Source organism: Strongylocentrotus purpuratus, unplaced genomic scaffold (assembly GCF_000002235.5).
Source record: "Strongylocentrotus purpuratus isolate Spur 01 unplaced genomic scaffold, Spur_5.0 spur5_scaffold_14, whole genome shotgun sequence".
Taxonomy (NCBI): domain Eukaryota; kingdom Metazoa; phylum Echinodermata; class Echinoidea; order Camarodonta; family Strongylocentrotidae; genus Strongylocentrotus; species Strongylocentrotus purpuratus.
Window position 1 is genome coordinate 6,823,126 of NW_022145599.1, and position 27,513 is coordinate 6,850,638.

The window sequence follows — 27,513 nt, forward strand, 5'->3', positions numbered from 1 at the left end:
CACTGCGTGGTTCAGAAAAGTAAGATATTCATTTCATGCTAGGGCCTATCTACTTAGGCGTACATCATGATAACTCGAGCAGAGTTGTTTTTAACAGTGTTAGCTAAATGCTTAGCGAGTTATGGAACAAGTTTTTTTCACTCATCACTCTTTTTCCTTTTCATTCCGTGCCTCATTGCTTGCATGTCTGGCTGATACTCTGTCTCTAGCTGTCTCTCTCTCTCTCTCTCTCTCTCTTTCTTTCTTTCTCTCTCACTCTATCTTTCTCAACCTTCCGCTCTCGAAAGGGAAATCCAGGGCCCGTATTCAATAAACTTCTAAGACTTTTTTCTTACCCCAAATCTAAGAAAAAGTTTATTGAATAAGTCCCTGACCTCTTTCTGATTCCATACCCTCTAGGTTGATATATTTCAGTGGTGTTTGGCAATGCGTTGCAGCAAACGCACACACAGCACACGTGTATCGAGATACTGCTAGTGAGCCCTCTGCGTTATAAACAATATAATGATCTATACAATCTGCTGCTAGTTACCCGCTAGTCAGCTGAAAACAGACTCCGGATTTCATTCTTTCCTGCAAGAGTTACAAAAAGAGAAGAAAATGGGTATTCTAGAGAAGATATCACAAATAGAGGCAGAGATTGCGAGGACGCAGAAAAATAAAGGTACCTATACTCGTGTGAGCGGTGAATAGATTCTAGATTAACTTTGGAAGAGAACTTTGTGACAATCACAATGAATGGGGTCGGACGTGAAACATGTGAAAAGGGACCAGTATTTGCGTGTTATTTCCGGTCAAGGCGCGCTTTAACAAGGGAAAATCCTCCATCTCGATATTATGTATAGACTTGGTTTCATAGATGAAAATAAAAAAAATGAGCCGAAACAAATCAGTGAAAGTTTGGCATGTAGATCTAGATCTAGAGTCTAGTATTAGTATAGATCTAGGCCTATCGTGATATAATTTAGGGAACCACCATGGTGGTCGTAGAGTTCTTCGTCATTAATTACGCAAAGAGAGTTGAATGAAGTTGGCGAGACCGGGATACGTCTTTTTTCAACGTAACCTTGCCATCCTACCGCTGCATTTGATTGGCTCAATAGGAACCTATACGTCATGCGCTAGACTCTAGTCATATGCATGATACGCATGCAAACAGCTTAACAGAATCTGATGCGATAATTTATCAAATAGACTGAGATTTCATACAAAAATTACAAGTGCAAACTTTGGCGAAGCTAAGTTTACTTAAAATAAATGACTTTGCGACAAAATCGGGAGGCTTACCGTAAACAAATGACTACCCAGGTCATACCTTGTCCATCATTGCGACATACACTTGAGACTAGTAGTGTCTAGTCTCGTCTTTTTTAGATCACGTTCCAGTAATGCCTAGATCTACTAAAAGATTTCTAGCATGCAAAGTGCCAAGCTCTATTGAGCAATGAGAATATATCTTTAGGTTAACCAAAAATTTATCAAAAAATTCATACATTTCTCGTCTCATATTATAGATTATACTAGCCTACTAGGTCTATCTAGACTAATTGATGTGAAATTCACATTAGCTGCAATTCATTCGCTTATTACATGTGCATAGCTTTTATGTTGTGTACTGTTTAATTTTGCAAACAAATTTTACACGAGCATTGGAAATGACTTCAACAGTTCCAACTGTGCATTACTGACATTGTTTGTTTTGTTTTTTTCCACAAGACACAAGTCAACTTGAACTACAGACTAATAAGCTAATAAGCCTAATAATTATGCAAAACCAAGATAATAACATCAGAAAGAGAATATCCTAAAACACTGAATTAGAGGACTTTTTTTATTTTTAGCTTTTAAAAACAAAGATTTGCATAGTTTTGTGGTTAATATGGTCCCCCATCATACATGATCATTGAGTAATTCTCTCTAAATTATGAATTTTTGAATTTGTAAAGGTTAGAGAGTAGAGACAGATTACTGGACTACGTTACATATTTGTGGATTATTGTAATTAATCAATTGCAAATTGGCATTTTCATGACATAGGTCTACCTTTGAACTTTCAAGCATCTTTTCTACTTGTTTTGTACTTTTTGCTTTTTGCTTTTTGCTTTTTGCTTTTTGCTTTTTGCTTTTTGCTTTTTGCTTTTTTCATATTGAAATGTTGATGAAGGAGTAGATCTATTTCAGAAAAGGGATTGTGTAATAAGATATCTCAGTTATAGTCTAGAATCTAGAGAACTAGTTTAGAGTCTAGAGTATCTAGACCCTACTCATCTCACTAGAACCCAACAGTGAAAACTCGATCTAATCAGTCTTCCCCTTTGATATTTGTCTAGCTACATGTATATGAATCAAACTTGAAAGTTTCAAATGATATTTCCTATGAGGCTAGAAACTTGAGCAACATGGAAGTTAAACAGATTACAAAATGTATGAAGGACCACTTTTTTTTCGCTGCAAGAAATTTTTGTGAATAGACCAGTTTACTAACATATTCAAATTCATTTGTATGCATAGTTGCATAACCTTTTTAATCAAGCTTGCCCGAAGCTTGCCAGACATAGCAACAAGTAATGTATGCAGACTGGATTCCAAGTGATGTAGTTCACTCATTGATAATAAGAAATTCCATAAATTTGAATATGTTAGTAAATCGGTCTAAACTGCTCAAAATGGTGTTCATATTATTATAAATCAATAATTTTGCAGCAGGACTTGACCACTCTGAGTATATTTAAATATAATTTATTTTCTATTTTCTTTTCCTGTCCATTTTTTCCCTTGCTAGCGACTGAGTACCATCTGGGTCTGTTGAAAGCCAAGCTTGCCAAGTACAGAACTCAACTCTTGGAGCCAACGGGGAAGAGTGGAGCCAAGGTTTGTCAAACAAGCAATGTTAAAGCCCATTTAGATATGGGAAAACATTATCGCAAAATTGGAGTGCAAGAGGCAATATTTTTGGTGTTAAATATGTTTAGCTGTGTACAACAATGACTCCTATGTGTACTCAATTATCTATCGGTTGTAATGTAAGATATGGAAATATGAAGCACATCACATATGTTTCTTGTTTCCACAAGCGATTTGACACCTTGTGTCTTAATGGACCTTTACTCTAGAATTTTCTTTTTTTAAGTGTTGTATGTTTTTATTGATTTAGTGAGACCAGGTTATGCAAGTTGAATGTAACAAAATATCTTTTTGTCTGGTCTTGTTCTAAACATCCATATCTTGACTGAACAACTGATCAGAATTGGTAATTTCTTTTTCTTCAATAATTTTCAAAGCAATGTTTCAACCAGATCATGATTTGAGACAGAATTTATGACATAGATTAACTTAAATCACTTTTTCCCCATTATTTTCTTTAAAATCAATGTGCATTTTGTTGTCAGGTCTGCCATTAATTGTATTTATGGTCAATGATTAAATACCCTTTTATCTTTTATTTCTTCTCATAATTTTTTCAGGCCGAACTGAAATCGTGTTTGCAAATTCTTTGTTGTTCATTTTATTTGAAATCAAATGTAATGTTGAGTTGTGGCAAGGATAATAAAGCAAGGCAAGACAGACAAATCTGGAGATATAAATCAGTAAAAAAAACATTATGTACTTAATTCAGTGCCTTCACTGCTCTTCTACCTCAAAATCAAACTGAATTTGAGCTACCAGCTGATGGATGTGATTGTAGTTGATTTTGAAATTTTGCCTGCTTTTCTTAATGTTTATAGGGAGAGGGTTTCGATGTTATGAAATCAGGAGATGCCAGAGTAGCTCTCATTGGATTCCCATCTGTTGGTAAGGTGAGTAGGTTACAGCGTACCAATCACTTGAAAAAAATTAAATGTGAATGTAGAATGTATCGACCTCAAGAATCTTTACCTAGCATTCTGTAGGTAAACAGTTGAGGAGTATGAATAAAATAAAGGACAACATGAAACCCAGCATATAGGGCACGTACTATAGCATTATTTTGTAAAAATACAGTTTATAATGAAATTCATTGACTTGGTGCATTTCCATCCAAACTACACTTTCAATGTGTGCTAAAACAAAGATTTTATACATGTTTTTGTATATAGTCCCACATATGTCAATTCATGCACAGTTTCAGATTCTCCATGAAAGGGGCTCACAAGGATAACAAATAACGGCAGAAAAGTATTCCACTTTTCTATCTATGCATACAATCCCAATTTCAGTCATCTTGGGCATAACAGATGGAAGAAGTACTGGATTCTAAATTGTTTGTTTGTGTCTCATAATTCATCAAATTGCACAATTGTTTTTATTTCTCTTGCATTCTCAGTCCACTCTTCTAAACACCATGACCAAGACACACAGTGAATCTGCTGCCTATGCCTTCACCACACTCACATGTATACCAGGAGTTATTGAGGTGAGTGAGTTTAATCTACTAGGATTGTCATCCTTTCGAATCTTTCATACACCTTGGATATTTTTTAGATAAGATCCTAGAAAATTATTTCAAATTATGCTCATTTTAAAGAATAGTACGAGGTTTTATCTCCTTTTTATTTTGGCATGGCTTATACAGATGGTGTGCAATTGAATTTTGTATTTGCTGCCTTGGAGTAGTCCCACTGACTCTTGTTCAACCCCATTCCTTTGCAGAGTCCAAAAAGTAACCATCATATGTCATAATTATCTTCTTCTTTTTTTCTTCTCCAGTATAATGGTGCCAACATCCAGCTTCTTGATTTACCCGGAATCATAGAGGGCGCTTCACAAGGTAATATATGCTGCGGTATTCAATAACGCAGTGGAAAATTTGTAGGTCGCTTTCAGCGATAGGCCCCTTTCAGCGATAGGCCCCTACAAGACTCTACCTTTTCTGTGTAAAATCTCTGATTGAACTTTTGTAGTGTCAGGCTTACATTTCATTAGAATGTGGACCAGAAGGTTTAGATGATTGAATAATTTGCTAATCCAGTCAATGTCTTGTGATATAGGCTTTCATACCCATTTATCAGGAAGTGTCATCTATGTCTAGCAACTATTTCTTGTCCTGTCTTGTTATTCATGATCTGTTCTATGAGTATGAAGTTTGTAAATTTACTTTCTAAATGATTGGAAGGAATGTTAACTTGAACTTGAATATCAATACCCTTGATTAGCAAGATGGAAGTATTCTTTTGTCTTTAGTAGGCATTACATAACAAATTTTCATTTTAAGGTCTCACACTCTCTGTTCATTATTTTCTGTCTTGACAGGCAAGGGTAGAGGTCGTCAGGTCATCGCCGTAGCGAGGACAGCTGACCTGGTTGTCATGATGTTAGACGCTAACAAAGGTGATGTTCAAAAGTAAGTTTCCACTTGATCATTTTGATTGATTGCTTGATTGATTGACGGATAGATTCATTCATTCATACATTCATTTGCCCATTAATTCACATGTTTGATTTGTGTGAGTGCAACAAAAGTAATGTTATATTTTATATGTCAATTTCTCGAAATCCGTTTTCTTTCATTCATGGCAACTTGCTGTTGAGGTTGGATTGCCTTAAAGCCACACTGTTCTACTTGTAGCTACTTGCGCCCTCTAATATAGCAAACAATGTCCAAGCGGTACCCGTTGGTCCCCCATGATCCCCTTTTTCTTATGTTAATTGAGAGCTGAGTTGATGAGATAACCACCTGTCCAGTGACCTTGCAGGGTGGTCTAATCCCTCCTACAAACTAGTACAGATAAGCTTTAAATTATGATATCCTGAGAAGAATAGTCAACATTGAATAATCCTACATGTATGTGTCATGGATCGTTTTAATATTCTTGATCCACTTCTCTCCTAAAAAGGAATCTCTTGGAGAAGGAGTTAGAGAGTGTCGGTCTGAGACTCAATAAACCGAGACCTAACATCTATTACAAGGTAAGAACTCAGAATTGAACATTCTTATTATGAAGTAATCGTAATAATAATAATAATGATAGTGGATTCTTCTTCTTGTATAGCACTCATATCTGTCAGACTTGACACTCCTGGTGCTCCACGATTAATGGTGTTGTGTTCAATGAGTTAAAAGTGTAACATATCTGACAAAAGGATACTGCCAGCAAAAGCTTCTGTGAAAAAGGATTCAGAAGGGATAACAAAATATTTTGCTATGTTTGTAGGACGTCATAATCAAACCCTTTCAGATAATTATAGAACTAACAATAAATCCGATTCTGTTCCTAAATCACATCATTGTGACGAAGTAATAACAACAATTATAGCTTTATATATTGCCATTTCCAGTTGAAAATGCTGATAGAAATGATTACAATACTCAAAGTTGTCCCCAATCCTCCCAACAATTATTGATTACTTTAAACTATTATATGATTAAATGTCAACATATATGAGAGTTTTAAGGCACCCAGCAAGTACCTCTGAGATAAAGATGAGAAAAATGTTTTTTATTTGTATTTCATATTTAATATTCAATCATATTCAATAATGTTCACTGTGCATGTGTATTTATTTTTGTAGAAATTTGTATTGTGAATTGACTGAAAGGAAGTGAAAGCTGAGTGTTCTTTTTTCTTACAAATTTCTCTTGTGCAGCCTAAGAAAGGAGGTGGGGTATCCTTCAACTCAACCATTCCCCTCACTAAATGCAATGAGAAGCTGGTCCAGCTGATTCTACATGAATATAGTATCCTTATCAAGTTTTGTCTTCACTTGATTTGATTTTAAATCTGCATGTTTCACATTTTGTGTCCTCAATGTGCTGTGTATTCTGTCTCTTTTTTACCCCTTTTCAATTTACTTTTTTTATGCCATTTATTATATGTGATTTGTTAATTATATTGTGTTGTGGCGTACTGCATCATGTATTAAATTGCAGGGATAACAAAATTGCCTCTATGTATTGGGAGGGCCCCTGCATGAATCGCATCATAAGAAGTAACAGAGATAGAGAAGAGGGACGGGGGAGGGGGGGGGGGGGGGGAAACGCCCCCTCTCAAAAAATGAAATGAAAGCTCTTATCACCAATCATGTGAAAGAATATGTGTTGCTTATACTTGATGATACAAATTTTGCCGGGAAACCACACACTAATTGATGTATTTGGTATATTATCATAATGATCCGGCCTGGATAGATAACGCGTAGTCCCATATACATCTTTCTGTGTACAGTGCTTGTAACTTTACCAAGACTGGGCCAAATTTCTTATCATTTTGATGATTTCAGAACCTTGCAGCACACATCAAAACTTATATGCTAGATAATCAACCTTTTCTGATCGTTCCACAATGTTTCTTTCACAATGCAATCGCATGACCAGAACTGGTCTATACTATACCTTTAAGAAACTAAGAAACATTTACTTGCCCAAGGTGGGTTTGTGGATCCACATATGGATAGTCAAAACAACAGCCATTTTCAAAACTTGGAATCTATGCTTTTTCATCAATCCTATGGACTCATCCTTTAAATGTAAGATTCGTCTTCCTTAATCTTAATTGATTTTCAGAAATCTTCAATGCAGAGGTATTGTTTCGAGAAGACTGTACTCCGGATGAGTTTATAGATGTCATCAATGATAACAGAATCTACCTTCCCTGTCTATATGTAAGTCAGCATCCTATCTTCTCTCTTTAAAGAGGAAGTCCACCCTAACGTTAAATTGGTTTTAATAGAAGCAGCTTTATAAATGTATTATTATTCTGCTAGTCCTCAATGCATGTTTTCTAGATGCACCTATTTTATGTTTCCTAAGATGAATATCTGTCTAAAATAATGTACATATTTTATTAATCTCCTCTCTTAAAAATCTCATTTTAAAACAATACTAAATGTGTTTGCATATTCTTCAGCAAGATCAATGAGCAGGGTGATTTTTTTTCTCCACACCTCTTCAGACTCCATTTCCTTGTCATCTCATCCTTTATCTCACTACAAAGTGAATTGAATATGTGAAGAGCTTTATTCCCAAAGAAGCTAAATCCACTTTTGATGAAATTGAGTTATTGATATCAGAACATTGTTCACTTAAGTACCCGTCTTTCAACAAAATTATTTACGTAAATTTATTTGAGCAATTATGAAAAAATGCAATTTCTAATATCACTTTTCCATAGACATCTGTACAAAATGTGGTAAACAATTGTTTTTTCTCTGAAGTTACAAAAAAAATGGATTTAGCTCCTTTTGGAATCAAACTCCTCATGTGTTGATGATAAGTCCCAACTACTAGTAGGTTTGGAATTTTAATGACAAGACTGGATTCCTTTCTCTAGGTGTACAACAAGATAGATCAGACATCGATTGAGGAGGTAGATAGGATAGCTCACATGCCTCATTGTCTCGTCATCAGCTGTGAAATGAAGCTCAATCTCGACTACCTCCTGGAGAAGATGTGGGAATACCTCAATCTTATCTGCCTTTATACAAAGAAACGCAGCAGTGAGTATCGCCATAATCATGTCTGTCCATTGTACATAAAACTAATAAAGATAAATGTATATAGCACATTCAGGCGTGATAAAAACCTGATTTAAATGGGTTTTCCGATTTGATTTTTTTTTCCCTGTTTTTTTTTTTCTTCTTTTTTTTCCCTATATTTTTTATATTTTTTCTTCCCCCCCCCCCCTCCCCCCCCCCCCCCCTCCCCCCCCCCCCCCCCCCCCCCCCCCCCCCCCCCCTCAGATTTTATCCCAATTTTCCACTTATTTTCTCTATTCTTCCCTATTTGTCCCTATTATTTCCCAATTTTTCTTACTCAAAAGGGGGGAATGTTGTTAGATGCCATTTTTTCCCCCGAATTCTCTTTCTTTTTTTTTACTCAAGGGGGAGTGGTTTGGGGGGGGGGGGGTTTTAGTGCCATGTACAAAATCTTGTACCATGATTGGTCAAAATTGGGTCAAAATGTGGTCATATTACAGAAAACAGATGTGCCTATCCTAATTATCCAGAAGTATTCCCAATAAACAGGAAACTCACATTGTCTCTAAGATAGCGAAAGGACTCCCCAACTTAGAAATGAATGAAGCATCCAGATTTCATTTCAGGAAAATAGACATGATGGGGGAGGGGGGGGGGGGGCTGGGAGAGGTGGTTCTTGATTTAGACCAAGTCAATTGCACACAGTTAATCGTTGAATGTAAAGTTTATGTCTTTCTTCTTTTTTTCCTTGATAGATCGGCCTGACTTTGGCGAAGGCATTATAATGAGGAAAGGCTGCTCAGTAGAACATGTGGTATGTAAACAATCCATGTCATTGAACAAATCATTTTAGAAATGTTTTTTTATTAAATAGATCATCGCAGCCAATGGCTGAATTGCGATCCATTTCATAAAGATACAATTGCAATTCAAATCGAAATAACACAAAATATGACATAAATAAAAAATCAAACATGTAGGCCTTTCATAAAAATTCATTGATCAAATACAAATTTTTGTTAAAAAAGAAAGAGAAAGGGAGAGGTGTAGGAGAGGGTGAGTTGGAGTGATGACAAAGAGAGAAAGAAAGAGAGAAAGAAAGAGAGAGAAGGAGAGAGAGAGAGAGAGAAGGGGGACGAAATCGTGCTTTCAACCCCTAAAATCATGAGATCATTTTGTTTTTCTAATATGCTATGCAGAGATATGCATAAGAGTATTTGTAAAGTTATTGTGCAACAGATATAAGGCATATCACTCGTGCTGTATGGTATGTGTACTGGTATGCAGTTTATCAATAGATTTACCATGCTATATAGGCTTGTGCACTTTTAAAGATAAATCGGTTGTTTTGGATGGACATTTATTAAGAAACGTGTGTATTTATATTATAGTCCAAGACTTTCTTTGTATGTGTAGCACTTAAATGAATATCAAAGATAATTAGCCAATCATATATTCTCTAATGTTACATTTGTTTTCTATTTTTAACAGTGTCACGCAATCCATAGAACATTAGCTGAGAACGTCAAGTATGCCTTGGTGTGGGTAAGTAAATGGCATATCACACACTAGTATACCAGACATTTAGAATCTATGCAAGGGGCAAGGAACCTAACTTCTTCTAACATTGTATGAACAGCAAGACTAAAACATAATGAAAGCAAATTTGCAGTGGAACCCCCCCCCCCCCCCCCCCCCCCCCCCCCCTAACAAGATACAGAGAGACAGAAATTTGAGATTTGGAGAGAATTAAATCTCTTTTTTTTCTGTAAAGCTTTTTTTTTACGACATGTGAATATATCTTCACTATTCATTCAAATTAAATCTTTCCTGAAAAGTACTATCATTGCCTCTGCCAGTGTATATATGCTGAGCAAAACGTGCGTGGAAATGCAAAGCTCTCTGTATTTGACATTGCATTTTAATGGTAAATACAACTGTTTGATTTTAATTTTTTGAAACGAACTGGCTCTTGATCACAAAGGTTTCACACTTCTTATATAAATGATGTACATTAAAGTTCATCAAAATTGTATGTAGAGATGTAGATGTAGATTGTTACATCTGTTTTTTAGTAAACTACAACTCAAGTTATGTTGGGCTTAGTATTCATCTGGTAACATCCTTAATTGAAATAGATATGACATGATATTTTAACCCATTGCCTACTGCAACTGGGTAGCTCCAGTATTAAATGTATGGGAAAATAAGAATTGAGTAGTTACCTGGTTAAATCAACTCTACTGCCATGTATGATATGGCAATTCCTTTAAAGCGGGACTGCACTACTTGTAGCTACTTGCGCCCTCTAATATAGCAAACTATGTCCAAGCGGTACCTGTTGGTCCCCCATGATCCCCTTTTTCTTATGTTAATTGAGAGCTGATTTGATGAGATAACCACCCGTCAGTGACCACGCAGGGAGGTCTAATTCCTCCTGGCCAAACTAGTGCAGATAGGCTTCAAGATTTGTGATGATCTGCAACCAACACTGATACCAATATAGTTACTTCTCTATCTTCTTCTTTTTTGTTGTTTCAGGGAACAAGCACAAAGTACAGTCCACAGAGAGTGGGGCTAACTCACCTCGTTCATCATGAAGATGTTATACAAGTCGTCAAAAAGTGATGCGACCAAGAAAAGAGCTTCCCCGATGCGATTGTTTATGTTCCACTGTAGTAACATGTTTAAGTGCAACGGATGTCCATCATGTTATACCAAGTGTTATAAACTCAACACAGATCTTCATGTTTCATCAGTTTCTGTATTACGAACACCAGCATGACTGTATGACCGTTTTTCTCCTTTGAAAACAATGAAGATTAAGGCTTTGAAACCTTAGTGCAAAGGTTTTGATTAGTAAATGGTTGGCCTTTTGAAAGATATGTGCATACAACGATTGACTGCATCTTCTGTGATACGGGGCCTTGGAGTTAGCACTAGAAATGCCCATTTTGGTTTTGTTTAGTTATCAATTTTCATCCAATTTCTTAGCGTAATTAAATGAAACCTAAATTGTTAAATAGATTAAAGCCTTGAGTCTTTATTTTTAACCGACTCAAATGCCAATGCAAGTCGGCTAAAATTATGTTGAACACATTTATAGCATCTGTGCTGGGGTAAACTGTACAGTAGTTATATATCAAGCTTTGTATCTTTAAAAATGCTCTCAAGAGTCGATTGCAGATTATCATTTTTTATCAAACTTCATATCGAAGAAGGTCCCTCCTGAATGAAAGCTTTAAAAACTTTGTTTCCTTTGAGAATATTAAATTATGTTATATTTTTTAAGAGTTTAATTACCCACTTCAAATAGAGGTAGAGGCAATTTAGTAAATTGGGGCCCTCAGATTTTTTTTGTTTTTGTTAGCTATTACGATCAATTTTTTTGTCCCTATTATGCACTTTATCATTACAAACTTTGTGTTCTGGGCACGTCTTTTGCTCAGCTACCCAAGACGTAAATTTTAGACTTGCCAATAATAAAATGGGTTGGTCAAAACTTCTCTAGTATCCCATTAATGTGAAGCCTCAATTTATTTTCAGACATCTAGATTGCAACCACAGCTCCATCATTAATTATTTTGGAGCACACTGCACACATATATGGATATGTGGATTCGTATTTGGTTTCAATTTAATTAAAACGTATGGTCATGCTTTGAATGCGAGGGCATATCAAGAGAAATAACAGTCAGTTCAGGAGTATTGTGATATTTGTTCTTCTCTATAGTAGGCATCCAAGAAATAATGTATATTTTGGATTCCAACAATTTGGCCCAAATTCACAAATGAGGTTTTAATCTTCATTTACATAACCCATATCTAAAATTAGACGCGCGCATGGCAAAGTACGCTTATTTGCACTAATTGTTAAACCATGAATTATGTAAATTAGGGTTTAAACCTCCTTTGTGAATTTTAGCTCATATTATATGCCCACTTTCTATTTTTTTTCTCTGACATTGTATTTTTTTCTGCAAATAATGATGTACATTAAATAATTTATATAAAGTTGTATAACAAGAGTGATTTGTGTTTTGTGTTGTATTTAAACAATACTTGCATATGTTATTAATGAAAATTGTGTAAAACTGTCGATTGTAAGGAGAGGAAAATGATAGAGATATGATATCCCTCTGGATAGAGAGAGGAATAGATAAAAAGTGAAAGAAAGTTTAGGGATATTGATCATTGATTGCGAGATATAGTGGAAGAGAAAGTATTGTGAAAAAGAAATTGCAGTTGGAAGTTAAAATGACACACTTCAGAAAATTCATTATTTTTTTTATTTTATTGGGGAGGTAATCAAACCAAGAATGAACCTTACGAACAAAAAACTTGAGATAAAAAGGTTTCATAAAAATGGAACCGATGGGGGAATCTTCCTTTCAAAAGAAATAATGATACATTATTAAGAAAGTTATGAATATAAAATGAAGTTTTGCATACATACTTAGTATGTAACCTTGCATGATACACGGGGCAGTGTTCTGCACCTTAGGCAACTGCATAAAAACACAGCTGTTTATAACAGTAGTCGTGATTCAACTCCACAAAATTAAATATATATATCTCTGTTTTAAATACAGATTAGTTTAAATTCATACCACTTTCACCATATGAAGATAAACAGTTTGACTTGTCAAAATATATTCTGAAGTTTACTTTATATATCTCTGAAGATGACCAACATAACTTATTAAAATTAATATATGTGTACCTTAAGAATGCATAAAATGTAATATTTTTCGCAAGTAATGGCAGCGTGACAGTGATGCTAGAACCAAAAAATAAGGTCTGGACATAAGTTTGTGAATACTTATCTACATGTATGACAAGAGTTATGGTACCTTCTAACAGGAATTCAGAGAGGTATTTGGCCTTGTTCACACACGACGCAATGAACGTGATGCAACAAAATAACCATGTGAACAGTGCAGTTGACATTTCTGTATCTGACAATGCAGGGATAGGAGAGAATGCAGAGGATCTGTTGTATTAATCGGCTACTTCTCCTTCACACCCCTTGTAATTCACTTGCAGGTCAAAATGTATTTTTATTTTGCCTTGGCAAATTTTGGAGGCAGTTTAATGCGTCACGTGTAAACCAAGCTCTTAACACCAATAGGCACTGATTATTTTGAGAGATTTATCTCGCCTTGTCATAGTTATACTCGACTCACACTTGAATGTTGTAATACACATGAAATCAAATTTATGGTATAAGAAACCATCACAACTTTAAAAATACTGCTCACCGATATATCTTTAAAATTCCAAACATTGAAGAACAAAAAACAGAAGGAAAAAAAACAAACCCTCAATGAACATCAAAACATGTAATATTACAGGGCACTCTCGTGATATGGAGTCTTGTACATCATTTAGCTTGACAGGTTTTTTTCTTTATGCCTAAATGTAATGATAAAGGTTGTACTGAAAAGCCCATATATATATTGCAGACCATGGGAATTCCCTCGTTAAACAAAATACCCATGCTCGTTATACCGAGAGTACCCTGTAATTGCGATTGATATAAGTTACGACGGACCATTCTTTGCATTTTCTTTTTCCAAGACAAAAGATTTTAAAGATATGGAATGACTTGGGGGGAAAAAGATTGAAAAAGCAGAAAGTTACCAGGGAATTAATGGGAAAAGAAAGAATGGTCCAACCCAAGTCTCTACCTACATATCAAAGCATGTGTTGTCACTTAATTGTAAGATGTGCTCACTCTGAAAACCATCAACAACAAAAATCAAATTACAACAATACAATCAAGACATGATTTGCATGCTTATGATGAAGTCCACATCAATAGTTTTCTGATGGAAGCACACATTTTAATATCATAATGACCACTTTTCAGGGCAAATTAAAAGCTACAAATAAAAATAATTTTGTACACTAATCGTGCTTTGATTATAAGTGTTTATTGATATAATGATGTCTGGGAAAAACAATACCTATCATTCTACGACCACAATCACCCAACCACATAAAGACACTACAATAGAAGACATCGCATTTTGATAATTCACCTGGTGTTTTTTTTTCTTTTTCTCCACATATATATATAAAAACAAAAGCAAAATCTTACAACAAAATCAAGGTTGTCATATGAAATGAAACTAGCATTGTGGAAGGTGTTCCTCCTTACTTCTGTTTTGTATTGCTAAATCTATGAAAGCTTTGATCAGTACTAAGACTTGGGATGGACGCAGACCTGTGCTAAAAGCCTATTAAACCTAATGAAAATGAAATCAATTGTTAGAGCTATGTTCCTTTAAAGTTCATCCTTGGCTTGATCCTCGGCTCCCTCGTCAATCTCCTCATCCTCCTCCATGTCCTCATCATCGACCTCGGCCTACAAGAAAATATAGAAGTAGCTAGAGTAAATAATCAATTTTTTTGGTCATGTGTGAAACTTTCGTGATCGTAATACTATTTTGCAATTGTTTTTAAGAATAATGAATCAGAATGGTTCTTATTAAGCGCTTTACTAGTTAGCTGATCAAAGTGCTGACGGTATCATTATTACCCCAGACGCTGGAGTCAATTATGATTTTTCACTTTACAGGACACACTCTCCACTCCTCTGGGGAGAATTCCAGCTCTTTACAGGAGCGCACATTCGTAACCCATCATACTGATTTTAGCATCCCACCGGTATGCATTTCACACATGGGTGAAGAGAGGCAATATAGATAAAATGCCTATCTAAGAATCTTAGAATCTTTCTTTCCGTCATTGCCAGACCTCAGGTTACCGGGCATGTTGATGTCACATTTTGAGAGAGTGGTTTTACACTTACGATTATTTCTCCGCCTGACTCGACAAACTGGATCATGGCCTCCAATGTTCTATCGCCACTATAATCGACCATCTGTTAAAAAGAACACAAAATAAGAAATGAGAAATGTTTCTACATTCTACATGAGCTCCAGAAGTGAGAACCAATGTGTCATAATGTCACCCGAGAGAGAGAGAGACACACACACTAGAAACATGTGTTGATGATTTGAAGGGCCATCCTTTACTGGGGACATTTTTATATAATATTCTTCCAAACTAGCATACCAAAATTAAGGGAGAAAAAACTCAGAAATTATATTACAAGTGATCTGTTCTAAAACTCAACGTTCTCTTTAAAAGCTGTCTGTTCTTGTTCAGCCAGAAGGGACTAGATCACCCAGCGAGGTCACTGACAGGTGGCTATCTCATCAACTCAGCTCTCAATTAACATATGAAAAAGAGGATCATGGGGGACCAACAGGCACTGATTGGGGAAGTTTTCTATATAGAGGGAGCAAGTAGCTACAAGTAGTACAGTTGGGCTTTAAGATAGCAGAACTCACCTCATTTTCTCCCTTCTTCCAGAACTTTAGTGTGGGGAAGCTGCGAACGACAGCATCTTCTACTTCATTTTTAGTTGAATCCACCTTGGCAATAACTACATCCTCTCTTTCCTTGAAATGTTCTCCAAGCTCCTCATAAATGGGAGCAAGCTGTTTACAATGTCCACACCATGGGGCATCTGGGAAAGCAATGAATATATCCACAATGAATATTGAATACTTGAACACATATCCTATTAGTGGATAGATGAATGCATTCTTATCAAACTGAATGCAATCTCAATGAGTAAATCATAGAGTACATCCCAATCAATAAATCCACAATGCATATTGAATACTTGAACATATATCCTATTGGTGAATACATGAATGCATTCTCATTAAATATCTGAATGCATTCTCAATGAGTATCTGAGAAAATCCTTGAGTGCATCCTCGATGAATACCTGAAATCCTGAATACAATGATAACCATTCAGTGAAATCATGAATGTCTTATCAATGGATTCCTGAATCAATTATCAGTGAGTACTTGGATACATCCTCAAAGAAAACCCAGAGATATTAAACCTTTCAGGAAATACATGAATACATTCTCAATAAATGAATAAGTACTATCAAAGAACTTTGTATTTCAAATTCTGATTTCAGTGAATCAACAACTGTCTGTTCTACATAATTCCAGACTACTGCAGACTTTCACGATTACCAGATATTTTCTCCAGAATGATAGAAATTTCTTCAGATAAAATAACTATGCTTCTACAAACTGCAAAATTATGTACTAAATGTTTTTTCAAAGTGAAGGTCACCAGATGGATACTCACAAAATTCAACAAGGACGTCTTTAGTAGGATCAAGTGCGACTTCAGCAAAGTTTTCTCCTACAAGAATGGTGACTGGGTTGGCGTTCCAGTCTTCAGGGACAGACTCTGACATCAGATGAGGCTGTTTGGGAAGAAAGAAACAAGCAATGTCATAATGATGACTTTTGTATACTCACTATACATAATGACACTAAATTAAAAATTCAAAGAAGAAGAGGTATGATAACATTCTGAGACATCCAATGAGGCGAAGAAACAAACAACTGAGTCAAATAATGACTGAGTGGACCTGACAATTCTGCACATTTGTAGCATGTTTAGTAAAGTGACCGAGCATGGAAGCTCAATTTGCAGGTGAGATCGGGGGTGGGGGGGGGGGGGGGGGGGGGGACTGGAATCTTTAAAAAGAAAAGAAAAAGGGGATGGAACAGAAACAGGCAAGAAAATGAGGCAATCCCGTTGAACAAACTACTACCTGCTGCTAATACCAAGAACAACAAAGATTAAATTGTTCCTTATATAATGCTCATATCTGTCATGCTGGGACGCTCATGAGGCCTTGACAATATTACTTCGGTAAAAGCTCAAGCAAATCAGGTACCCATTTACATCTGGGTAGAGAGTAGCAAAGGCAGATGAATTACCTTGAGTTTGCCGTCTTTGAAGTCAATAACAAACTGAGAGAGTGATTCTGTGGTGAGTTCAGGTACGGTGGGTTTGTATTTCTTCATGTCGCCGTCGAGGGTGATGAGACGGACAGTGGGGACCTCCTCGTCACCAAGACCAAAGTATTCTAGGATCCTGGAGTTAGACTCTGCAGCAGCATCAATAAGAACAAAAAGAACCTGGAGAGGGAGAGAGAGATGGTGAAGGCTGCGTTAGAGGATGTTCCAAGAGAAATGGTAACAACTGTCTAACCTTAGCTGCCAAATTTCATTGAGGCATCTCACCATATTTATCAGTATTGGTATCTTTTGAGGGAATCAGTATTTTTGAAATAAAACATATGAACAGTCAGAATTCTTAAATTCCAGTAAGACATGCAAAACAAAGAGCTAATTTCATTATGGTGTGGTGTAAAAAACCGAACTCCTGCAAGTGAATAAATTCAAAATAATAACAAAAGCAATTGCAAAATCTTGAAAGGTACTTTTAGCATGGTCACAGAGAACAAAGCGTATCACAGCAGGATAATAGGTTGTAAAACATATGTTCCAGCGACGACTGCTTCTTGGTCAGTATCCTAAATTGACCAAATTCTTAACTTCAATCCTGGACCGAGCACTACATCCAACCCTAATCATAGCATCAAGCCTAACATAAAACCCAACTGCAACCCTACCCTAACCCTATATATTTGTTTAATGAAATAGAGCCCGGAGCAGTTGTAGTTGGAGCAATTTTCGGAGCATCGGTTGATAGTGTTCTCAAAGACTGACCTCTCCTTTGAAGGTGGTAGCAGCAGCATAGAACTGATCGTAGATGGTCTTGAAGTCATCGGAGTCCTTCTTGACGAAGAGTAGGTTGTGGATTTTGATCTCTCCTCCGAAGATCTTGCTGGCAGTCTGTCATGAATGAAATCAATGTGAACAATTATGTTTGGGGGTTGCAAGTAACAACTACTGAATTCTGTTACAATTCAATTTATTCATTTATTTCATAATTGCATTAACACTTTAGTTTAAACAGATAAACAGATAAATGCAACCAATACATACGAATGTAATTTATTTCCTAACAACAGAAGAAAGGTGAAAGGCAATGAGAAGGAAAGAGAGCGAGATGGGGGGGGGGGGTGGTTCAGGGAATGGTGAGGGAAAGGAAAAAGGGATGAGATTGAGACAGACCTGGCACAGGGGAGAGACTGAGACAAGAATAGCTGCAACACAGTGACATGTACTAAAGATGAATATACTGAAGGTTGTTTTTTTTTGTTGCAGATGCTGTTGCCCAGGCCCTGTATTAGTTAACCCATACAAGGACACTTGAATTTTACTTGTTTAAAAGAAAATGGCACTATGGTGTCTAGAACATAACGTTAGGAGCATTCTAAATCTGTGCATTACTTAAACAAGATTCCCATTTGCTTCCCATAATTCATAGCTAAATTTGTACCTCTTCTCCGAACTCGGTGACAACTGACAGGCTGTTCTTCCTCACAAAGCTGGTCAAATCCTCTGAGGTCAGCTCACCTTCAAACACATTCTTGCCTTCATCAAACTGTCGGAGAGAATAAAAGAGTTTCAATAAACTTTGAGAAAAACTTATGACATCCTTTTTTCTGACATTATCACAGGTTTAATAAATTTCCAATGACGTTCATAGACTTTGGCATCGTTTGGCATCAACTATGAAAAAAGGATGTATTTACATGTACTGGTAGACATTAAAAATAAAATACAGAATTTTGAAGTTCTTGTATTATACTGAGCTTAATAAGAGACCAAAGGATTATACAAAGACATCCTTTGTTAGCCATAACTTGGAAATAAATATAACAAAGTCACATCGCTATATTCATCCATTATTAGAGAGTTAACAATATTGTTTGTTAGGGTCCGAGATGAATAATGCCAATGATATCAAGGACAGAATACAAACAAAACAGATAACCTCAAAAAAATGTATCCAAGAGGAACAGATCTTTAGGATACATGAGTGATTCGACCAGATGTCTCACCTTCTTGAAAAGAATAATGCTGCCATCTTTAGCTTCGTAGTGTGAGATCACGGCATCATCAGAGACGATTGCAAATGGAATATCATCAATGTTAACAGCAACATCCAGGAATGTCTGTAATAACGATACAATCGTAAAACTTCAAATAACATCAGGAATAAACCTCTTTAACCCTAATACTTTAGAGGCAACATATCCTTCCAAATTTTGAGGGTGGCCTTTCGAGGGGGGGGGGGGGGGGGGAATGCACTACAAAACCATGCATAAGGTCTGAGAGTGAATACAAATTTGATTTCCTCTTCAAACCAAAAGGACATATGCATGTTAAGTTTGCGGCCATGAAAGATATTTTATTCATTATGATTGCTACGTAATAATGAGAAGGAATGAGAAGTTAATTTCAAGAACACACCTTTGTAACCAAATGAAATGTGCAATTCAAAATCATTAGTTTGAAGGATATTGGAAATTAAGAATTTCTGAAAAATCACTTAATCATTATCATAAAATCTATGTAAATCTCAGACTGGTGGATTGGTCACGAGAGCGTGGACTGCCGCGTGTGACATTGTGTTCCTGGCAGTGCCTTAAAAGGACGTCACATTACCTTAAAAGGACGTCACACGTGGCGGTCCACGTTCTTGTCATGTAAATCAAAAAGTCCCTAATATGTGGGGTCAACTACAAATATATTGCAATTTCATAAATTGTAATTCTCTGCTAAGTAATATTTTGCCTAGGGCTGATCTCAAGATATCCAATTTGTACATGCTATCCAAACATCCTGCTCAGTATGACAATGCTACAGTATATAAGGAAACAACAACAGTTGAATGCAAACTATTCCTGTTCCTGATTATAGGCAAGAAGATAACATGAGAAAACACATCAAAGGATTTAACAAAGGGGTTTGATCATTATACAGTTACAAATACTTATAGATAGATGATCCTTCACAACATGCATAACTCGCAAAAAGAATTAAAAAATGAAATTTACCCACATTATTTGATAAAATGTCATGTTATTTAATATACATGTAATATATTTTATCTTCTGCTTATCTTATGTCATTGTTATTTTGTATAATGTGAAAAACAGCTTTGGCTGATATTGTCATCCTGTAAAGATATTTTAAATAAATAAATTAATAAATTAATTAAAGAGCTTCTCACCTGGGGGACATCCTTGAAGAATCCAATGACGGCAACTTCCTTGTCAGCGAGGAAAGCCTCGGCGTCTTCAACGGATGCAATGGTGGCAGCAGGTGGTCCGGTCTTCTTGTTCAGCCAAGCAACAATTTCTGGCCCTGTCCTTCCTCCTACACATCATAAAAGAGGTTATATAGAAAGAGAGAGACCTTGAAGCACATTTTGAAGGAATTTTACCCTGTAAGATCGACTTAAAAACCAATTATCCCATTAAAATTGACAACAAATCTTCCATTCCCATTAGCTTTAACATGGCCCATCTGGTTCCAGAAGGTAATGCATTAACCCATAGGAGTTTACTGTCACGTTTTAGTAATGTTTTTTTTTAAATATCTTTTGATCTAGAATTCTCGGAATTATACATTGAACATGAGTAGAAAGAGCAAAAGTCATATAGAAATTTTGAATTTTTAGTACATTTCTATTTTCTAATGCAATATATTGTGTCGTTCATGAATGAGAACATTTTCATTGATGGTATCATTACATTCTGAATTGCGAGCACGGTGTAGAATTTATTATAGTTTTTTTGTGTACAAATTGGCGACAGGAATTTTTGGAAGTTAATAATTTTCATTCACATTGGTTCATTTCATATACCGGTACTTTTTCATTTTCTCAATGATGTACATGTAGGAGTGGAAAAAAAGATTGTTGCAAATTTGAGGAGGAAAAATAGATTTATTTAGACCTTCAAAATACTGTGAACTGCTATGGGTTTAAGATACATGAAAACAAAAATTGTATTGAAGGCAGGGTGCCATGCAAACTATTTTCTGTAGGTGGTCCAGATTGAAATGTTTACAGTCTGCATGTGTACATGTACATGCAAGCATGAACATTTTAATTTTGAAATGGGGGGGGGGGGGGGGGGGGGAGGGTAAAACATCATTAAAACCTGTTGACTACTGAAGCGTCCTATTTCTATAACAGAGGAATCATCCAGTTCCTGTGGGCAATGGGTTAAAGAGCTTCCGTGATTTACTTGGGACGGAAAAGGTGTCACATAAGGGCATTTTATCACTATCATCAATTAATGATTAAAGATTTTCTCACACGAAGGTAAGACCACATCGTTAGGATATGGAGTTGGTAAATGCATAAAATTATCATCTTAATGAGGCATAATGTAAGCCAACAATCGTTAAGGGATGTCAAAAAAGAGCTTTTAATTAACAAACATCACTAAATGGCATTTATTTTGTGATCCGGATGCATCTTGTCATGCCACTACATTTCACTAAGCTACGGTAGTATCATTCACACAAGAATAAAATAAAAGGAAAGAATTTGTAAGTTACCTGCATATTCACTATCTTTTCCGGACCTGAAGAACTTGAGAGTGGGATATCCCCTGACTCCATATTTTCCGGCGAGTTGGGTCTCGACCGTTGCGTCCACCTTGGCTAGTTTTATGCTGGATCCGCTGTCTTTGAGAGTTTTGGCAGCTATTGAATACTGAGGAGCTAGAGACTTGCAATGTCCACACCATGGAGCATCTGCAAGAAGAAAAAGAAGGAAGGAGAAATATGAATTTAATTTTCCAACTTCATCACTTACAGCACAGTATACAAGGTAAGATTCTAGTAGAGTCATGTTTCCTTATCATCCTTACCAATCTAGTTATCATTGAAATGTTTAATAGAGACTATCTTCAAACTGCCATCTCTCACTTACATCCACAAACCATACTTCTCTTTCATATTAAAAACAAACAAACTAAGCTCTTGAAAACAGACAAGCCATGCACTTGACACTGTACTGAATCACTAAAAAAGGGTAGTAGGGCCTATGTACTTTGATCTCAAATATGATAAGCACTCCTCAATCATTGTAATATTTTCATTTACAAGGTTATAGGACATACATCGTAGATAGTTAGATACATATTTCATACATTAATGTGAATGATGGCACACGGACTGATATACATGTACATGGAGTATTTTAGTCCCTGTGCCATCAGTCACTGTGAAAAAGCTTGAGATTAATGATACACCCAATGTATTTACTTTACGGCAGGAAAGGTGAACGCGAAATTAAAACATTTATTATTTGTACTGTATTCTGAGAGTATATTACATCCCTCTCTTCACACATGTTAGATTTGGTCTCATACCAAAGAATATTGTACAGGAAGAGCTTTATTAAAAGTCAAAATATGACATTTAGACCAATATAAAATGTGACACTGAGACAATATTTATAAAGATCACTTTTCACCTTTCATTTGCTTTACTTTACAAGGGCTTGTCTCTGAATTGGGATGGGATCGACTGCACACATACATGTACATGTATCTCCTAGCCCGCGCGCCATGCTCTATTTAACATACCACCAGCTAGTCAATATTTGTCTCCTTCACTTCGTAACCAAAGTCGGTAGAAGCAACTACATATTCCACATCTCTGTTCCTATGGCAAAAATGATTCATAAAAACTCTCTTCTATTCTTGGACAACTCGCATTTGAAATCAGCTTTCAGCCACTGAAGCTACTACCCAGACAGTTTCTGCTTATCAGGGGGCCAACCTTTCTGTCAGCATAGGGTTGGAAACTCCTAGATTCCAGAATGCTGTAAATTTTACAAGCATGATTTCGACTCTCACATTACTGTTTTATTGTTAAAAAAAATAAAAAATTACACCGTTTTGTTCATGCCTGCACCATCATCTGCTGTCACAACACATCCCATCCCAGAGAACAGACAGGACCTCGCAAGTCGCAAGCCATTTGTGTTCAATCGAAAATGTATCCTTCCATCCTAGCACATACATGTACCATAGTCAATCATGAATCCACATCATCTTAAATTTTACCTTTCATTTCACGAAAAGGGAAGTACCAGCATGAATGCCATCCTGGCTGCATAGGACGTGTCATTCATTCACCGGAGACAAGCTGCGCATTAGATTTCGTTTTTTATAAGATTTTCTTACACCACCAAAAAATGGCCTGATTTCCATGGCCATTGTTAAAGTGTGTAATGTAATATCTGTGATGCATGTACACGTGTACTAATATCCTATCAATCTGTGACACATCTGTAGATCAGGCAGGGTTATAGATTGGTTTTGCTGGCATTGTAATTAATCAAATGAATGCTGGTACATTGTGTTCATTCATCCTTGCTTAGATTACTTGATTGATTCTGCATCGCCGTTGGTTGTGTTCTTAATCCATCTGTTCAATTTCCCCTTTATAATCCTCGATTTCCTTCTTCTGGTCTCTTCAATCATATTTATTTGCTTTGTACCCTTGCACAGCTGTACCTGTAAGAATTGCTACAGTTGGGTTGTATGTATTAGAGGCCACTGTTGGATGGCAGATCACACATGAGGGGGGAGGGAGGGGGGGGGGGGTAATTATAGAAATATTTCATTAATGGTGGTTGGTGGTGGTGGTTGTTATTTTACCTGACAACTAAGAAAGCATAATGCTTGTTTGTAAAGCAACCATCACTTTGCAAATCCCAAATTTGTAAGTCGCAAAGTAGAGTTGAAGAGTCTGCACCTGTATTAGGTAATCTAGCAAATTTACCGGTAAGTAAATTGATCTCTGCTTACATTGACTCTGATGTCCTCATACACTTATGCAGAAGTAAAATTTTTACATAGTCCCACATAGGTTTGGGTTTATACCTAGGTGGGCCTATCTATACTAAGTGTTCCTAACTGCACCATTTGCTAGGCATAATAACTATGGTGTACCAAGTCTGAAAAGTTACACTTAAAACCTGGCTGCTAAACTCAACATGCAAGAAGTACATGTACTTAATTGGGTCCCAGCCTAACCAGAAATTGCCCTTTTTGTCAATTCCATGACAATCCTATGATAACCCCAATTTTACTCTAAACAAATCCAGAGTTTTGGATGACCATTTCCTCAAATATCATCCCCAAACTTCCCTCATGGAACATTTATCCTCTGTGAAGTTTAGCCTAAAAATTACTCTTTTCCCCAGAACACCCCCACCCCTCCCCCCCCCCTCCCTCCCAACCAGTAACTTACTGGGACAACTACCCCCTTGGGTATCCTTAACAAATAATAATAATATACTGTACTTATATAGCGCATATCACAATGTGCTGTAAGAAAGAGTAAGAAGGAAAAATGGATAGAGTATTGAGCAAATAAAACAATTGGGGGAGGGGGGTAGATTGGAAGGAAGGTTAAAGGGGGCACATACAGTATGTCCTTGAACTTGTATACTTTTTGATTGGCAGTGGAAATACAGCGCTTGGTTTTCAATTGCCATATTGGATACACTGATATGGATTACACAAGTGGGTGTTTAAACAAAGCAATCAATTCATTCACTCATTATACGACACATGTCCTATGTATATGGTTATTTGGATCCACATGGTATTCGATGGCACTTTTCACAGGAACCTTTGTTTGAGGAACTAGTTGGGAACCTGTCCATATGTTGTCCTCATTGTTTGGTTTTTATTTAATCATTATTATACTGATTGACAGAGTTGGACTACTGATTTACTACTGATTTACCCACTAATTTATTAAAAAGATCTGGGGCAGTATTGAATCAGGAGCATAAGTAATGAAATGATATCCCTAAAATGTTTAAAACAATTTTTGTTTTCTCCTTTTCTTTTGGTTTTGTTTTCTTTTGTGATCTTGTCTATGCTATTTCTAAATTGTATAGGCCTAGTATTGTGAAATATGATCTGAAATATATTTAAATGTCATATTGAATATTGTGAACTTTTCTAGTTCAGCCTCATGAAAGGGCCTTTTTCTTTATCATAGCTGCTGCCTACTCCAGCACAATAATTATCTGTATCCTATATTGATGTTATTTCCATTTGATGCATTGTGTCAGTTCTAACTTTCCTGTTATTTTTATGCTGCGAAGTGAAATAAAGTGAATGAATGAATGAACTAAAATTGAGTCTACACTTCATTCAGCATCTCTTTGCTTGGCTCTAGAAGAGAACTTCCTGAGTGAAAAGAATTCTTTTTTCTCCGGGCATAGTAGTCTGGGCATATTATCGGTTATGCTGTAGTACACCAATTAAAGTTGAAATAGAGCCATTGTGTGACATCACATGGCCAATCCCATAGTTCCATTTTCTTGTTTTGTCTGCCCTAAAGCTACATATTTACAAACAATGCTCAATGAACATGTAGCATTTCACATATTTTGCTTGTATTATATAGCTGATCTGCACCTTAAATCTGATTACAAGTATTTGGGTTCTGCCCATGGCAGAAACTATATTCCCACAGGATCAAACAAAATTGGGTCTGCATGAAATGCTCAAGAGAGTAACTTGCAATTTCTGTAGCATTTGCAGCAAAATGTACGTAAGCCAAGTTGTGAGGAAATCATGATTAGAGGAACCCCAAAGAAAGATTTGGAAATAGGGATAAAATCATGTCAAGACCCCCAATATGTGCATCATTATCTTGCTTTTACATTTTTCTCCCATGCATCCTTTTTAGTCTTAGAGTCTAGATCTAATTCTCTAGTCTGACTCGCACACTCCTAGAGTCCTAGTCTCGGACTTGGATCCCCATTTTATCAATTCTCTGATTCAGAAGAGTCACCCTTACTTGATACTTCATATACCGGTACTGACTTTCCAAACACTCGGTTAAATTTGACACCAAGGCCCGTCTTTTAAACACTCAAAACAGTTGCAATTAATCACAACTTATGTGCGATTGATATCAATTGCAACTAGTTTAAGAGTAAGAGATAGGGGACTACAAACTTGAGATTGATTCCGATCAATTGCAACTCTTTGTCTTGGGGTCCAGGTCTCATTCTACATCTAAGATCACGTTTAACAAAACACAATCTTAAGACCAACTTCTTTCGGCTTCGTCAGCATGGTGAAATAAACCCAATCACCTATGTTATATAAAGCTCATGCCAATCGTTGGGTTTAAATTCTGTAGAATAAGGGACAGTCTTCATGGTCTTCCACATCAATCTTATTTTATACTAAAAAATGCCTCTTTAGATCTTTACCGGACTTTGGCTTTGAGATTTTTAACAAAAAGAAAGGCTCTTTAATTTAAAGTTCAAGACTTTAGTTTTAGGTTTGCTGTTGAAAAGCCAAAATTTCCTCACATTAGTTGAAGTTCTCACATACTTCCAATGAACCAACGTTGCTAAATACTCTCATCTAATGTATATTTTTCTTTACTAGATCTAGCTAGACTAACATAGCCCAGGGCTTAGGCCCTGTTCATCATACAAATTCACTCAGGCATGTCGATAGCTTGTCAATGACAATGTCAAGACTGTACTCTCTCAGTACGGTACTCTCATTCAATCCTACCATAATCATTTAACATCTGAACATTGTGAACAAAAAGAAGGATAAATCGTGATATTAATCTCTGAAATACTATTCGCCTGGACTAACACTATGAACAAACAAAGGTACAACTTACACTCTACAAACATAGACTCAATAATTTTACTAGTTCTACTGCTGCAACCAACTTTATGATGAGTTGGTGCCGTGCCAGGGTATTATGAGAATTTCAAAATTGATGACTTACAAAATTCTACAAGGACGAATTCATTTTCTGCGACGTAATCGGCGAAGGCAGCATCCGTCAAGACAGCGACATCTTCTTCGATTTCGACCTCGACTGCGGCATGGACCGCACAGGCCAGAGCAATAAAACAAAGAGCCAAATACTTCATTTTTAAGTTGTAAGTCTGTCGGAGTTCCGGGAGAAAAGAGATGCCGTCTTTCACGTGCAGTACGTGGCAAGTCGAAGAGGCTGATTTGACACGGAAACACTTGTTCTTGTAATTGTTAGAGCGCCCTCTGAGTCAGATGTAAAAAACCCGTGTGTTATGCTGATTGGCCGAAATTCTCCAAAGTCTTTCATGTGTAGGTCTGTGATTGGTCAAAGGAGTTAAAGGGTCTTCCCCCTATTCAGCTCGTTCTAACTGTACCATATGGGTTTTGATAAGCAATAAAACGAAACGATGAGAATGGGTAAATAAGAAATAATAAGAAAACACCATTTCAATTTGAAATCAAAGAAATTTGTG

At 36.4% G+C, this 27,513-nt stretch overlaps 2 protein-coding genes across 3 annotated transcripts; one reads left to right on the forward strand and one right to left on the reverse strand.

Annotated features, from left to right (window-relative positions):
- The first annotated feature begins 516 nt into the window (after nucleotides 1-516).
- LOC585853 (developmentally-regulated GTP-binding protein 2) lies at nucleotides 517-12,395 on the forward strand. Its single transcript, XM_030984078.1, has 13 exons — nucleotides 517-664; nucleotides 2,783-2,871; nucleotides 3,726-3,797; nucleotides 4,304-4,393; nucleotides 4,687-4,747; nucleotides 5,230-5,320; nucleotides 5,814-5,886; nucleotides 6,565-6,655; nucleotides 7,481-7,578; nucleotides 8,247-8,412; nucleotides 9,147-9,205; nucleotides 9,883-9,936; nucleotides 10,933-12,395. The coding sequence occupies exons 1-13, from the start codon at nucleotides 601-603 to the stop codon at nucleotides 11,017-11,019; spliced, it is 1,095 nt and encodes a 364-aa protein (XP_030839938.1). The 5' UTR covers nucleotides 517-600; the 3' UTR covers nucleotides 11,020-12,395.
- A 275-nt stretch (nucleotides 12,396-12,670) lies between these two features.
- Nucleotides 12,671-27,230, reverse strand: ECaSt/PDI (ER calcistorin). Of its 2 annotated transcripts, none has more exons than XM_030983884.1 (11): nucleotides 23,288-23,309; nucleotides 21,771-21,968; nucleotides 20,434-20,579; nucleotides 19,259-19,372; nucleotides 18,694-18,798; nucleotides 18,018-18,143; nucleotides 17,223-17,423; nucleotides 16,579-16,699; nucleotides 15,753-15,931; nucleotides 15,209-15,280; nucleotides 12,671-14,761 (listed from the first exon to the last, which is right to left on the reverse strand). In XM_030983884.1, exons 1-11 carry the CDS (start codon nucleotides 23,292-23,294, stop codon nucleotides 14,681-14,683), a joined length of 1,350 nt encoding a protein of 449 aa, XP_030839744.1. In that variant the 5' UTR covers nucleotides 23,295-23,309; the 3' UTR covers nucleotides 12,671-14,680.
- Nucleotides 27,231-27,513: the final 283 nt, after the last annotated feature.